Raw genomic sequence first — 16,307 nt, forward strand, 5'->3', positions numbered from 1 at the left:
AATGTGGAACACTATTGCCATCTAGTGAAGCAGGTTTCTAATTGTCCGGCATGATAGGTCAACTGGTGCTGACCACGCCCACGCCAGTCCTTCTGGCGAGTCAATCAACCTTAACTTTTTCAAGTCCAAAGCTTCTGTTCACTAGTTTTTGATCCAACCAAGTCGCCTTCACTGACCCTCACCCTATATCGCAAAGTCTACATGTAAGATAAGGGCAGCATTACTTTGTCAGCGAGGGTTGAATTCTCCCGAAAAGGGACCGTTCGCTCAATATCATGGTTCTCCAACGACTATGATCACCACCACGTAGTATAGATATGAGCTTTAAAACTATTTCATGCATTGGTACATTTGGAAAGCTCTGAGAATGACTTCTGAACAGAGCTTCGAATGATCTTACTGCTGACAGTTCTTTCATCAAACAAATAGGCCACTTGATCTAAGCCAGGAAGGGCTTGATCTGTTTTTCAGCTTATGGGATCAGATTTCTTATACTGACAGCTGTTGACCTTGAATGCACGAGGACACAGACATGTGTCTGGAGCCAAAAAAGATCCCGAGATCCTATGAGGATGGAACATTATGGGACCTTTGATCTACCCTTGGCATCCAGACACATATCTGCCGGGATATACTTGGTGACCTTGGTGGTGGTGGTGTTGACCCCATCACATCGCCACACCTCTCTTCGAAGCAGCGTCTGTAAATACATCTGACAAAAATTAGCTTCTCGATGCCAAATACTGTATTAGCATATTTACATTTTAATAAAGGTGATAAACAACACAACTCTCCACGGAACCACACGATGGAGTGATACTTAACATCAACTTTAAGGAACTAAAACTAATGGGTAACCATCCGGCTGAGTGTCATCCCTTCCTGTTACAAATCAAACACGTCAATACAAACGTCTGCTAAAAACAACCCCACAGTGGATGATTTACACGAACATCATTGCGTTGCAGGTTTCCAGATGCCTGTTGCGAATTCATGACCAATCATCAGGCTGAACATGCCCTATCGAGCTGCCCTTATCGTGCGCCGACTTGGCAATCACGGCATGCACTCGTACGAAACATGAACACCACAGCTGTTATTTTGTGTGTACATGTACATGTGTACATGAATCCCGCATCTGATTTGCAGCAGGCTCAACTGAGGTCCAAGTCAAATGCTGGGACAAGTTGAGTCTTAACTCCAAAATCTTCCGAAGGGCACTGCTAGCAATAAAATATCACAGCAGAGGGTGACAGGCTTCACACCGGCGACTCCACGAAATTCACGGCACACATGAACATCGAAGTAACGTACCGGTTTTACAGCTAGGCATAGTCTCTGATATCCATCGCCAGCTAAGGCTGTGGTACGCAGCTTCACGTGTCAACTCTGGCGGATGGTGCGAACGAAGCTTTACGAGGCACTGTTGTGCCAGAACACAGCACGATGCCAGCCGCAAAACGTAAGCAGAAATAACCAGAACACGCCCTAACAAAGGCCAAGTGTTTCCGCTACAACTGCCGCGCGTATGGGCAGACACGCCCATCGCACGCACGGTCGCAAGGTCTGTGAAAAAAAAACTAACTCAGCCATGCCGTGCCACCCGTATAGCCGGACTAGTAGGCATCGTCCTCTTGACGGTCGTCGTTGCGATCGTCGTAGTCGTTCCTGTCGTTGTAGCTGTCGTTTCTGTCGTTGTAGCTATCTCGATCGTTGTAGTCGTCGTTGCGACCGCCGTCGTCGTTGCGGTCGTAGTCGTTGCCCGCATCCTCCTCATCCTCGTCGTAATCGTCGTCGGCACTCGCCTCCTGGTACTGCTGATACTCGGCAATCAGATCGTTCATGTTGCTCTCCGCCTCAGAGAACTCCATCTCATCCATGCCCTCGCCCGTGTACCAGTGGAGGAAGGCCTTGCGCCGGAACATGGCTGTGAACTGCTCCGAAATGCGCTTGAACAACTCCTGGATGGCGGTGGTGTTGCCGACAAATGTGGCCGACATCTTGAGTCCGCGCGGCGGGATGTCACAGACGGCCGTCTTCACGTTATGCGGTATCCAGTCGACAAAGTAGCTGCTGTTCTTGGTCTGCACGGACACGATCTGCTCGTCCACCTCCTTCATGGACATGCGACCGCGGTAGATGGCGGCTACGGTGAGGTAGCGTCCGTGGCGCGGGTCGCAGGCAGCCATCATGTTTCGGGCGTCGAACATCTCCTGTGTAAGCTCTGCCACCGACAGAGCCTTGTACCCCTGGCTCTGGCGTGACACCAAAGGCACGAAGCCCGGCACGAAGAAGTGCAGACGGGGGAAGGGCACCATGTTCACCGCCAGTTTCCTGAGGTCGGCGTTCAGCTGGCCCGGGAAGCGAAGGCACGTGGTCAGGCCGGACATGGCTAGACAGATGAGGTGGTTCAGGTCACCATAGGTCGGCGTCGGCAGCTTCAGCTGCTTGTTACAGATGTCGTACAGCGCCTCGTTGTCAATGCAGAATGTTTCGTCCGTGTTCTCCACCAGCTGGTGAGTGGAGAGAGTAGCGTTGTACGGCTCGACGACGGTGTCGGACACCTTGGGCGATGGCATGACCGAGTAGGTGCACAAGATTCTGTCCGGGTACTCCTCACGCACCTTGGAAATAAGGAGGGTGCCCATGCCGGAGCCGGTGCCGCCGCCCAGGCTGTGGGTCAGCTGGAAGCCTTGGATGCAGTCACAGGCTTCCGCCTCCTTTCTTGTGACGTCAAGAACTTGGTCCACGAGCTCAGCGCCCTCCGTGTAGTGGCCTTTGGCCCAGTTGTTTCCAGCTCCGGAAGAACCTGCAAACATGGTTCGTTTAGTCAGCATGCTCTACAGTGTCATGTGATCGCAGACCTACACATTGTTCTGTAACATGAATGATATTGCAGCAGACACCAGACATGTGTCTGGATTCTGAGAGTGAATGCTCGGTTCCATAGAAACCATCGACGACATAATCCAGATGTTAGGTTTTGGGATGCACTATTGTGATCAAAGCTTACAGGCTATCTCGGCTAGTGATCGATGTAGCTCACGACGGCATCGATGAGGCCCAGCTCCCATCCTTGCCGGAGCTATCCAGGTGACACGGAAGGTGTTTTCGTCTCTACCATGCCCGGCGAGAACAGTCTGTCACCCCGGCATCGCCAGTCACCAGTCACCAATCACCAATCATCAGTCACCAATTATCAATCACCAGTCATCAGTCACCAGTCACCAGTCACCAGTCACCAGTCACCAGTCACCAGTCACCAGTCACCAGTCACCGGTCACCAGTCACCAGTCACCAGTCACCGGTCACCGACCACCGGTCACCGGCCGCCAGCTACCAGTCACCAGTATCCGGTCACCAGTCACCAGTCATCGGTCACTGGTCACCGGTCACCGATTACCGATTACTGGTCACCAGTCATCAGTCACCAAACACCAGTCACCAATCACCAGTTGCCAGTCATCAGTCACCAGTTGTCAGTCATTGCTTGCCAGTCACCAGTCATCAATTGCCGGGGGTCGGATGATCAGACCACCGCTTGTTAGATTTAGATCTAATGGCCTTCCGATCTGAGCTACATCGCAGCAGGTCCACACTGGTTTTCTCCGCTTGGCTTCCACCGCGTGATCTTCACCAGGCCTACGAGCGTCGATTGGCCTGCGGCCATCATCATCAACCGACACCCACCGTTGATGAAGCTGTCCGGGTGGAAGAGGCCGCCGATGGCGCTGGCCCGAATGGCGTCCATGGTGCCTGGCTCCAGATCCACCAGCACCGCGCGCGGCACGTACTTGGCGCCGCCCGTCTCGTTGAAATAGACGTTGATGCGCTCGATCTGCAGATCCGACGTGCCGACGTACTGGCCCTCCGGCGTGAGGCCGTGCTCGTCGGCACAGATCTCCCAGAACTGCGCATCACATGCAGCGGGTAACGGTCACGTCACGGGGTGAGGGCACAGGGACAGCACTGCCATCGCCCCTGGTGTTGGGTACGAGCTGAATTTGGGGTAAGTAAGCCTTGTATTTTAGTTAGTTTCTAGTGTTGAATCGCGGGCAGATTGTGCCATCCTTTTCTCTTGACCATAACTATAGCGAAAAGCAGCGTTAATGCCCACTTCATCACATGAAGAGAAAGTGTGTTTTACTTTGTGCTTACGTAGCCATTGAAAAGAGACCTCCAGTTGTTACAGGTGTTCCGTAGTGCGCGGCGTGCCAGCATCGATCAAAGCCAACTCACCGGTAAGAGACAAGCGCGTACACCGTGCCATCGGCGCCATAGCGTGACTGCATGGTAAGCTGTGAGAGCGATGAGAGCCCAGCCAGCCAGCTGGAGGTTACATGTGAAAGGCGTGGGGTCTTCAGTGTCACTTCATGGCTTGCAGCGCTGTCAGCTCGTGTGGAAACTGAGCCCGTGACATGTCACCATCGTGACGTCCCTGAATTGAAGAGAGGTCACGAGGCGCCGTCACAGCCTTGCACACTCCTCTAAACTGAGGTCATGTTTCAAGGTGGGGTCAAGGTCTTGATGTTTCCGTCCTGGGATGGTCTGCAGCGGAAAGCGAAGTCAAGCAAAGCAGAGGACAAGCTGTGAATGAGGTCTGGCGTGTATACGAGCTGGAGCACGAACAGGCCTGCCACTCTGCTGAGATTCTGTCAGCCAGCATGCTTAGTGCAAAAGCTGCAAAGCGCAATACTTAAATAGTGACACGCATAGGCACAAGGGCTCTGCGAAGGTACGATCGTCGTTCAAGTGAAACCCTTAACATTGGACACCATTTCATCCCCGTTCATTTCTTTTAAAATTTACGTTCTACAATAATGTTAGTTTGAAGCAGCAAAAGAGCCAGTGCTTGCTTATGTGACAACCTGACCAAGCCTTACAGCCGAATATATTTTGCCAGTTTTGGAAATTGGGATTAACTTTGTTATTGAGCAAAACGTTCCCCAGGTGGAGGATTTTAGATCCATGCTGTTCGAGTTAGTTCCCAAAATCTTTGTTTTACACATCACATTTCAATTCTTTCATGCTCCTCAGTCCCGCTCATCGTTCGTGTTATATGGATCACGCCGGCTTGTTTTGGTTCTGATTTCAGATGGTGTTCCACGCAACCTGTCAGGTCTCGATCGCACACACACACCACACACACCCACACACACACACACACACAACACACACACACACACACACACACACACACACCACCCACACACACACACCACACACACACACCCACACACACACAACACACACACACACACACACACACACACACACACCACACCACACACACAACACACACACACACACACACACACACACAACACACACACACACACACACACACACACACACCACACACACACACACCCACCACCACACACACACACACACAAACACACACACACACACACACACACACACACACACACACACACACACACACACACCACCCACACACCACACACACACACACACACACACCACACACCCACACACACCACCACACACCACACACACACACACACACACACACACAACACACACACACACACACACACACACACACACACACACACACCACACCACACACACACACACACACACACACACACCCCACACACACACACACACCACCACAACACACACACACAACACACCACACACCACACACACACACCACACACACACACACCCCACAAACCACACAACACACACCACACACACACACACCACCACACAACACACACCACACACACACACACACACCACAACACCCACACACACCACACACACACACACACCACCACACCAACACACACGACACATACACCACACACACACTACACACACCACACACACACAGCACCAACACACCACACACACACCCACACACACACACACACACACACACACACACACACACACACACATACACGTTACTCAAACGCCACAGCGGGCGTGCTCATTGGCCCAGCAAGCTGCTACCCGCCTTCAGATGACCACCCGCCGGTCCGGGGACACCTTGTCGGTGAGTCCAGTCCGGGGCCACCCCCATCGGCGAGTTCAGTCCTGGGCAACCCCAGCGCTGTGCGTCGTAGCTCCACCCCCCCCCCCCCCCCCCCCCCCCACCCTTCGACCTCTACCTCGGCCTGAGCCTGCAGCAGGTCTGTGCGTCGTAGCTCTCCTACCCCCTCCCTTCAACCTTCCCTTCCCGCTCGGCCTGAGCCTGCAGCGGGTCTGTTGCGGTCGGCACTCGACGACGCCGTGTTTGTTGGGCGTGGCCTGCACGACGTCGAATCGATCACAGCGTAACATGCACGAGGCCGGCTCTGCTCCCCCTCCCCCTCCCCCCGCTTGGATCGACGACGGGCACGCACCGGACAGGTGAATAACGCATGCTGGTGAGACCGGGTGGCTCGTTGCTCGTCCACTCACAAACATTACGATAAGCGTCGAGCTTAGATGGTGATAGGAATCAACGTACTGGCACGCAGTTGCCCGCAATTTTGGCCAGTGCGTATGAATGCGATGCTACCTTACGCAGAAATGTCTATCTTTGTAGAACGGGAAGACGCTCCCCTCCGGCTGCACTGGTGCAAGAACGCTGTTTTCAGAGATGCTGAGATTACCTCAGTAAACGTCGTTCTACAACGTGAAATAACGTCGTTTGAACGATAATCTTGCTCCCCTTTTCCAACCGTTCGAATTTGACTTACGTTTGAGTTATCAAGTGCTGTATAGTTAAATAAAGAGCCAATCTTTTTTGAGAACAGGGGTGTAAGCATATGAGCTGAAGGACCAAGAGTCCTTCCCTTAAACTCATGTATCAACCCTCTTTATTTGACAAGTAGAGAGCCCTCCCAATCTTAGACATCATGTTCATGACAAATCAACGTAACGTAAGCACAACAAACAAATTGCCCAACAGTGTTTACTTTTTCCCCGAATGGTGAAAACGGCCGACATCCAAGGAGACATTCCCAGCATTCGGGACCGCTCCACGCTCATCGTAACAGGGTACATCGTAGCAAAACTAGCCCACTCGGCTAGTTTTGTTCAAGCACGCCTCTGTTAGAGAGCCGCTCCCCAGCTGCCATTGACCACGACTGTACATAACGCGATAACCGTTGAAGTGTTCCAACCTTAAGGCACCCTATCGGTGAAGGTGAATAACGTTGTCGCTTCAAACCTCATGAACCGAAACGTCGCAATACAGTCAGCTGATTTCTACAACGAACACAGGCAGTTTGAAGCATGCGCCACATGAGGTTGAAGCCCATGAGGATTGAGCTTTCCGGAGCGTTACCATCAACGACAGTTCAAGTTCTTTGAAGCCCAAACCCCAACCGGTACAGTTCACATAGATCAAACCGCTGCCACAGAACGTGAAGCCTGTTGCCTATAGAGCGGGCTCTAGATGCTATCAGTGCCTTTCATTCGTTGCATGAGCAGATGTGAAAACTATGCTGATGAGGGGTGGAGGTCGCCCTCCTCCGCATATAGATGTCGTGGTATTTCCGTATCATATCCCACATGCTTGCTTGGAGCACGTGAAACACATTCACGTTTTTTTCTGCGATCGATATCTTACTACTCCACCATTCACAGCTTTTACAATTCGATTGTATTTCACATAAGACTCTACAAGGCTTGAAGCGTCTCTTCACCTTGTAAGTTAGCACAGTCTTAGGTTTTGCGCATCCAACGCCGGCTCCAGCAAGTCGTCACCAATTTGCTAGACGCCAAACTCTTGCCCCCCCCCCCCCTAACGGCAGCCAATCGCGCGCTTCGAAGAACGCCGCCTTCAGCGAAGTACTGCTGTTCAAATATTCGCACGGAAGTTGCCTCTGGGAAGGCCACGCCGCATGGTACGTCACCAGTTGCCCAGCTGCCAAGCGTGGCGTAACCACAACAAACGGGTAACGTGCAGTTAGAACTCGGCTCGACTTTTCGGTGAACCGGCCGCGGGCCGTCGGAAGCGGGTCAGTATGAGATCGACCCGCGCCCATCAGCTGGCTTCCAACCACGCTCGAGGTCTTATAATTATATCACAGCCAAATTAACGTCCGCAGGCGCTCTCGCCACTGAACGAGATTCCGGTGACGTTTGACCACGGTCTTGTTATTGTGCCACATCCCAGGCTGGGTTCGCTCAAGTTTCCTCGACTGACGCGTAGCCTGGCTCACCCAAGTTCTCGTCATCGAACCATAGTTGCACCCGGTCACGCTCTATCGATCGGCAAGACCTGCGCTCCCTTGTGTCTTACCATTGCGCTGCCGCTGTGGATATGATTGCTCGTCCTCGTGATTAACCGCATGCGTTTAATAAACGATGAAATAACGCATGCTCGGCTGTGCACCGCCATGTTTGCTTGTGTACTCAAGATTGCACCGAGGAGCTCATAGAGGCCTTTTGAGGTCTGGCGTACGTATTTTAAAGGTCATATAAGTGTTATGGAGAAAAATTCCTGTCAAAACCTTAAAAAAATCGTCTTTATAAGCTTTCGTCATGGCCTTAGGGGCCCAAACCTCCCGTTGAGGACACAGAGCGATAGACAGCCAAATGTCATCAGAGCTCCACCTGTGACTGCACAACAGTCACAGCTGTGCTCAATCACGTTCTTGTGATTGGACCGAGACCAAGCCCGCTCCCTTATCGCTGGAAGGTAATTCACCCATAGATACGAAGAGCCCAGTCAATGGGGAATCACAGTAGTGGTTACGCTCGTTCGTGTTCATGACTGACCTCATGCTGTCACGGGATGTCTCAAGCTCACGACTCGCTCACAATTATAGTGATGGATGACCAAGGACTACAGGCTGAAAAAACAGATTTGTTTTCACCACAGAATATGTTTATGCATTAAATACGCATTGTAACGGAATATTGAAGGCCATCATTGCCTGGTAAAACTGTGCAAATGTATTTATGCAAATAACAAAACTCTCAACAAGCAGAGGGCCCCGATAGTGTGGTAGTTAAGCTGCGCGTCTGGGAAACCAGAGGTACGGGGTTCGATCCTCCGCGGTGCCCACCCTTCCTGCCAGGGTGAGAAGCGGGCGACGTCATATAGCCTCAGCAGCCGAGTGCATTGTTAAATCCCAATGACATATACTTAACATACAGCATAATAACAAACACTCATATCACACACAGCACGTGCTTAAGAAGCTGCCATATGAAACAGAGTTGATAACTCATGCTGAGAAGAGACGAGAGACCGTGCTGGGCCCTCCTGTCGTAGTGAGGTACGTTCGTGACGTGCGTGCCAGCCACGTGACCCGGCTGATTGCCCCTCACCTTTGAGCCGATCTGGTTGCCACATTGTCCCGCCTGGATGTGCACGATCTCCCTCATCTTGACGAGCTACGTATCCTCCGAAACTGAAAAGACCTGGACATTGATGCGCGTCCGTACAAAAGTGATTGTCAGTCACTTGGCTGCGCAATTATCTGCACGTATTTTTGGTTTACTCTCCACCTACTTACAGCTCGGGTATCACTGAAAAATAGCTGTTACGGCCACTCGTCACATATGCGTTCAGTCATCAGGCAGAGGCATTACTTTCGTGGTCATTAAGAACTAGAAAAAATTAGCCTGGTGATTCGGCTTTTAGTTAAGGAAAATAAAATCAGCCTTCCAATAAACAGTTGTCCAGCGCATAACATATCATTCTCTGCCTTGTTTTGAGTCACAACGCCATAGACTGAAACGGAAATTTGACCCCTGAGATCTCAGGCATCAAGAACTGTAGATACACCAAATCTACAAAATAGATGTGCCCGTGTGTGAAATCACTTTTTTCGAACGTTGAGACCCCCAGTTCATCTCAGGTAGCCAACCTACATGCCTCTACTAAGCAAAAGGTCACTGGCGCTCATTTCAGGTCAACGACCTCATTTGATCTTCAGAATGCCACGATGGCCAAAAACTTGCAAGTTCGCTTTGGTTTTTGAGTTTCAGTAAGCGTCAAGGATTACGCCAGGTGGCATGTGCCTAAAACAAAGTATGAATCAGGGTCAGTCAAGGTCAATTACCTCTTGCAAATTATACGTCCTTCGAATAAACCATGTATCGACCTCTCAGTGATTGAAAATTCCAACCGAGCGCCAAAAACTACGCCAAGCCATGTCTCAAGTAAATGAAATTTTGGCTTTGATCTCGACCTGATCATCGTGCCAGACCCAAGGACAATGAAATAAGTTTTCATCCTAAATCTTATTGTCTAGTTTCACCAGAAACTGTCTGAAAGTGGTTAGGCTTTGCGTAATACTTCGCTACTGCCGCATCAGGTTGAGTGATTCCCTAAGAACTGTCTTCTCTGACAGCCATAGCCTGACTTTGAGCTGGCATATGTAGGTAGGTAGCGAGGCTTTGCAAGGTGGACCAAATTTTTAACTCCAGAAGATTGGCTACCTCATTCGCTACATTCTGGAAAAGCTGTCGGCGGTTGTATGTTTTCTTGAATTTAACTTCTACCGTCCAATAGAAGCGCACATCAAAGGTGAAGCGAAGTCGGGGTCGATCCGCAGCGGCAGCAGCCGGATTTGGAGCTCAGCCAGGATTTGTTTCCAAGCTACATACGCTTTCAGTCCGTCAGATCGGACGTTCAGACGAACTTTGCCGACGCCAGCCGTTCGACAGAACTTGCCGACGTTGAATATAGAACGGAGGACATGCCCATATCTGTCAGCCTAGGAAAATATCCCACCTTGTTTGTGCAGCTTGTAATGATATCCATCTATTATGCAAGGTGTCCCCAGGTCGCGCATAGTTCTTATTGCCTTACGAAATAGAGTTCTTTTGAAGGTCAAATTCTTCAATACTCGCCGAAAACAACACGTGATCGCCCTTGCCCGAATTGGACAATGGATTACATTTGTTGCTTGTAGTGTCATACCAATTCGTTATGCCTAGTAAAACAATCAAACGGCTCCAAAACAGGCTACCAGTATGAAGACAAGAGCACAGTCAGCAAGCTCTTGCCAACCATAAAATGCATTTTCTTCTAAAATAAACATTGCCATAGAGTGCAGCGCTCTTGCATATTAGTGTGGCTCATTTTGTTCATGTGTGCGTGGCACTGTTGCGAACGAAATACACATACGCATGAAATATTTAGATGTCTTCCTTCACCCTTGACACAAGACGAACATTCTATGGCGTTGTAGTGATGGGAGCCATGATTAAGTAAACGTGACACAATCAGTAATGTGGTACATGTCCTTGGATCTATATCCCCTCTAGCGGACCTATGTTCGAATGTCATGATGGATGGGCTCTGCGTTTTTCTGACATAGCGTGCTGTAATGACCGGACAGCCACCAGACCAGGTTGGGGCCTGAGCTGCACGGCACATGTCGGCCCGCCTTTTGAAGATGGTCTTGCTGCGATTCTGCCGTTTGCAGAGGCTTTGCTGGACGACATAAATCGAAATGCTGCATTTCGTCTTTCGTAAAGCGTGCGGAAAGTCGTACCACAGCACGCACGCAATCAATTCGCTGTCGACGAGACCACAAAGTGGAGCAGCGTCTGAGTTAGTAAAAAGCTTTTTGGCACACAGCTATTAGATAATCCTCAGAGAAATCCATTAGCTCCAACTGGTCAATCCTGGAAAATCAACTAAATTGCTACCGCACGTATGCTAAGCGTCGCATCCACTAAAATCTAAAATGTGGCGGCTGTGGTGATCCTTAAACCCTTCGTGTGCCCAACTTACTCGTCGCGAATGCGTCACGGCATCACACTTCATCCTCACTTGACCTAGAACGGTTCTTTACCAAACGGCTGACAAGGAGTCAGTCTTAATCGTACATTTACTCCTCACGCTTCGAAGGAAGACCACCTGCTCGACGACACGCGACCGGGGGTGTTCCCTCTCCCCCCGGTTACCTGCTATCCAGACCAGCTGTGAGCGTGCGATCTCCGCCGTCGGATGTCAGCGACCTAGGGCGCCTGGGGCGCTCTGTTCCGGTCAGCTTGCTCAGCCGCACACTGAGCCGCTGGCGCGCTCCTTGGCCATACAAACCGCATTGGAATTCGATGGAGGACAGTCGGCAAGGCAACGCGCGTGCACACAGCGCTGAAGTGGCGGCCGCCGCCGCCAGCGCCGCCTCTCGGGACGGCCGCGCAACATAGGAAGTTTAGCGGCCCCAGGGGTGTCGCCCTTGCCGCGGAAACAACAGCGAAAGGGTGAATTGCTGCCTGCATGGTGGCCTCGCGATAAGTATTTGTGCATTCTAAAGGAACAAGTTCTGAACGGAACACGGAGCGTTTGAGTGGGCAAGTGCGTCGTCCGTCATTGCCACGGCTGTTAGCATGCGGTGACCTCACCCGTTAGCTATCGTGATGGGTCAGAGAAATACTACCAACTCGCGGGATTAGATGTCGGGCCTTGCAATCCAAATCAAACCGCACAATCTGTCGTGGCATATGAGAACCCATGCAGTTGTCCAAATGACATGAGTCTTATCTTGGCCATACGAAAAAGTCTATCGTGGGCATGAAATAGGCTCCGAAGTCTGAAGTCCGCAAAATACAAGGCACTGGGATCCAGTAAGAGGTCGAAGGGTGATAATCTAGCCTCAGCCAGGCTGCTGAGAATCTTCGATAACGACTACGGTAGGCTTTTTTGGCAACATCAAAATTCAAGTGCGTTACCCTAGATCGCCGTGTGCTTGTGTATCATCGTCCATGGAGGTGAATGAGGGCAACATGTATGGGCGTTTTGCGATATAACATGCTCTCATGTCACAATATCTGATATATTTGCTTCTTGAAACACAAATATGGGCCTTTAACTGGTTTTACCCTACGTTCTTGCAGGCAAAGGGTTTCGCACTGCATGCGCCTATCACTTGGACCAAAATCGCCACAGAAGGTGGCACTAACAGACCAATCCGGACAAAGTTATCAATAAAATCATCTGTGGTGGTTGGCAACAAAGCCAATATGTGAAGAAAAAGATTGGAGATGAAACATAGCGCAGCATCAGCACATGCTTTTTGGTCTAGACAGGAAAGCCCCTGCACTTCTGGTTTTTTATGTTGAGTAGGGACCTCTTATTCTGATTTGATCTTCCTGCAATATTCCAGGAGATACTGGTTACATGACTACAGCGCTCAAATATTGGCTTCATTGACAAGACATCATTATAGTTTCTGTTTATTGGTATAGCCAATGCCTGCTTGATTTAATCATTTTAAAACGGTGCCTTCTGGCATAATTAATATAAAAAGATGTCTAAATAACAACGCCCAGTTCATAAAATCACAATGTATTTATCCCCAATTAAATGGGTGCCGATCTTGACGCATTAATGACGATAAATGCATTCGCCGATGTCAGGGGGAAGTCGGCGAAGGTACCTCCGATCTTAAGTCACTTGACATCGAAGGCCATCAGCAAAATAACATGAGATGACATATGGTGCGTGAAGAACATTGCTAGTAGTATTTTTTTTTAGAAGGAATACAATATGACAGCAAATTACGCAGCGATCCCTGTGAAACAGCGAGGTCGATAGTCGTATTTGTTGTACTGGCCCTTGATCGTGTGGTTACAGCTAGGCACCCCTTCTGGTGTGCATGTCTTCCTGCATCCATAAAAGGTCATCGTCTATCATCTGTGTCTTTCTGTCTGGCTGAATATCATGGGTCCGAAAAATATCATGGATCTGAAAGAAGATCATGGGTCTGGAGTCCGTCCGTAAGATTTCTTAACGCAATAATGAAGCTGCGCCAGGAATGTACGCAGGAACGCGATGCACGCCGGTGCCCAGCCTGCACCTGACCATCGCCATATGGTGTAGTGTTCCTCCTCGGCTGCCCACAGCTCCACCCGTGCGCTGCTGGGAGTGCCGGAGCCAGGATCGGATTGCGGTGCCGTACCTCGGAGGGGCACGGGACCCCTCTGACCAATCAGCTGGACAAACAACGACCCAATAGAATGAGGATCACTTGTTTCGGAGAAGAGATCCTTACGGGGTAGCTTGAGCCGGGTGTGTAGCTTACGCAAGCCGTACATTAACGTGTGCACTTGTTTCTTTAAAGCATAATGTCTGGCGCTGCCGTATCATTAGATCGTTTTGGCCGCATTGCTCCTGAAATGAATCAGTAGCTGTATTTTTGTGGACGCGTTTTCCACAACTAAATACTTGAACAAATTTCTTCATCTTCCGGGCATTGCTGGCCATCCCAACTAGTGTGTCATAAACCTACGATAGTCACTTTTTTGCGCGCCATGGCTTATTGCCTCCACCCCTTTTCCATGCGGCGGACATCGCCTCATTCTGTGTGTAAGGAGGGTGAATTTGACATCCTATGATCTCTGAAGCAAGTGAGCCAAGCTTGCCGTTCAAGGGCTCGAAGCGACTGCCAGCGTAAACAGATGCTGTAATAGCACCTAGTAAGTCGATCTAACTGCGCTGTTTAATGGTACGTGGTACAAATGGACACAAACACCCATAAAGAGCATTTTGCGATGCGTATGCCCCGTATTTGTCCTAGTGGTGGATACAGGATTGTAAAGTAAGAACGGTGAATTTTACCTCTGACTGGTGCTTTTTGAAAAGCTCCGCTCCTGTTACGTGTGGCTGGCCATACATTCTGAACGTAGTCTCAAAGGATGGCTTTCTCGAACAAGAAACACTTCAAAATTTCAGTGGCGAGTAGGGCGTGCTCAGTAGGCCGATAAAAACGCCAGTTATTGGGCGTTGCTTCAACGCTAGCAACGTCACGGCGATTGAGAACCTGACTTATAACGCATAAAACCGGGAAAGTTGCATGAAGAGTCGTCGCATATGCCTACCGCCGCCACCAACGCCAGCCGTTGAGCCAGGCTCGCCTCGCTCAAAAGCCGTTGTACCGCCCAAATCTTTAATCACCTCGATTGACTCAGATAGCTGCGACTGATATCGATCGTTGATCGCAGCTGGCACTGACACCGTCCGCCGGCGCGACGCTGTCAACAGTACCATGGGCGGCACGCGAGGCTGAGGCCGGCAGCCGCTGCCTCCACCGGACCAAGGATCGCGCTCATGGCGCTGGAACCCTACCGCACCGCCTTAACCCGACACAGTCGGCGAAGCGACGCCAACGGATATTGATTGCGGATCGCGGCCGCGAAGGCGAGGCCGATGGTCAGCGTCGGAGCTGCGGCGGCGTCCGCCACGACTCGGTCGGAGATGCGGCCGGCTCCTCCACGACTCGGTCGGAGCTGCGGCGTGCTCCTGCCACGACTCGGTCGGAGATGCGGCCGGCTCCTCCACGACTCGGTCGGAGCTGCGGCGGGCTCCTCCACGACTCGGTCGGAGATGCGGCGAGCTCCGCCACGACTCGGTCGGAGATGCGGCCGGCTCCTCCACGACTCGGTCGGGGCTGCGGCGGGCTCTTCCACGACTCGGTCGGAGCTGCAGCGGGGTCCTCCACGACTCGGTCGGAACTGCGGTGAGGTCCTCCACGACTCGGTCGGCGCTGCGGCGGGCTCTTCCACGACTCGGTCGGAGCTGCAGCGGGGTCCTCCACGACTCGGGCGGAGATGCGGCCGGTTCCACCACGACTCGGTCGGAGCTGCGGCGAGCTCCGCCACGACTCGGTCGGAGCTGCGGTGGGCTCCGCCATGACTCGGTCGGAGCTGCGGCGGGCTCCGCCACGACTCGGTCGGAGCTGCGGCGGGCTCCGCCACAACTCGGTCGGGGCTGCGGCGGGCTCCGCTACGACACGGCTCTTGAATTTAAAGGGTCCATTACAATCATGACTCGTCGCCATAGTCGTAGCTTTCCATATTAAAAGGCCCTTTGAAAATCGACAGTAAGTCTTGATTCAGAGCCGCTGGCCGCCAGTCATGTCAGGGAGCTCCTCGTCGAGACATGTGAGTCAGCGCCCAGCCAGGTTCGTGCTGCCTGGACCGGATGTTCAGCCATTGATGCCGGTTTCACGCGTTTACGCCTGCCGGCTTCACCCGTTCTAGTTCGCCGCTTTTGCCGCTGACGCTGGCCGGTTCTACCATCTGAGCTTGCCGGTCCCACCCGGCTGGGCCCGCCGGCTTCACCCGCTTGACACTGTAGACTTCGCCGGTTTGGGCGTGCCGGCTTCACCCTCCTGAGTTTCCTGGTTTTAACTCCTCTGGGCTTGTCGGCCTGGCCCTTCTAACCCGTCCCCATAATTTGAACACGTCCGTTTCACCCTTTGAATTACCCGTTTTTACCCCCTGAACAAGCTAGTTTAACCCTTTGAAATGGCGCGCCAGTCTCGGTGGCCGTTGCTGTTCTATTCATCCACATGCGTTCGGGCTAGGCCGGTGAT

The 16,307-nt window shown here is 51.6% G+C and overlaps 1 protein-coding gene across 1 annotated transcript; it reads right to left on the reverse strand.

Moving 5' to 3' along the window:
* Window positions 1-1,616: 1,616 nt before the first annotated feature.
* LOC119105358 (tubulin beta chain-like) lies at window positions 1,617-11,982 on the reverse strand. The gene is made up of 4 exons (XM_037228826.1): window positions 11,896-11,982; window positions 9,304-9,386; window positions 3,691-3,910; window positions 1,617-2,809 (listed from the first exon to the last, which is right to left on the reverse strand). Exons 2-4 carry the CDS (start codon window positions 9,358-9,360, stop codon window positions 1,617-1,619), a joined length of 1,470 nt encoding a protein of 489 aa, XP_037084721.1. The 5' UTR covers window positions 9,361-9,386; window positions 11,896-11,982.
* Window positions 11,983-16,307: the final 4,325 nt, after the last annotated feature.

This window comes from Pollicipes pollicipes, unplaced genomic scaffold (genome assembly GCF_011947565.3).
Source record: "Pollicipes pollicipes isolate AB1234 unplaced genomic scaffold, Ppol_2.1 Scaffold_6138;HRSCAF=7277_pilon_pilon_pilon, whole genome shotgun sequence".
In the NCBI taxonomy this organism is placed as follows: domain Eukaryota; kingdom Metazoa; phylum Arthropoda; class Thecostraca; order Pollicipedomorpha; family Pollicipedidae; genus Pollicipes; species Pollicipes pollicipes.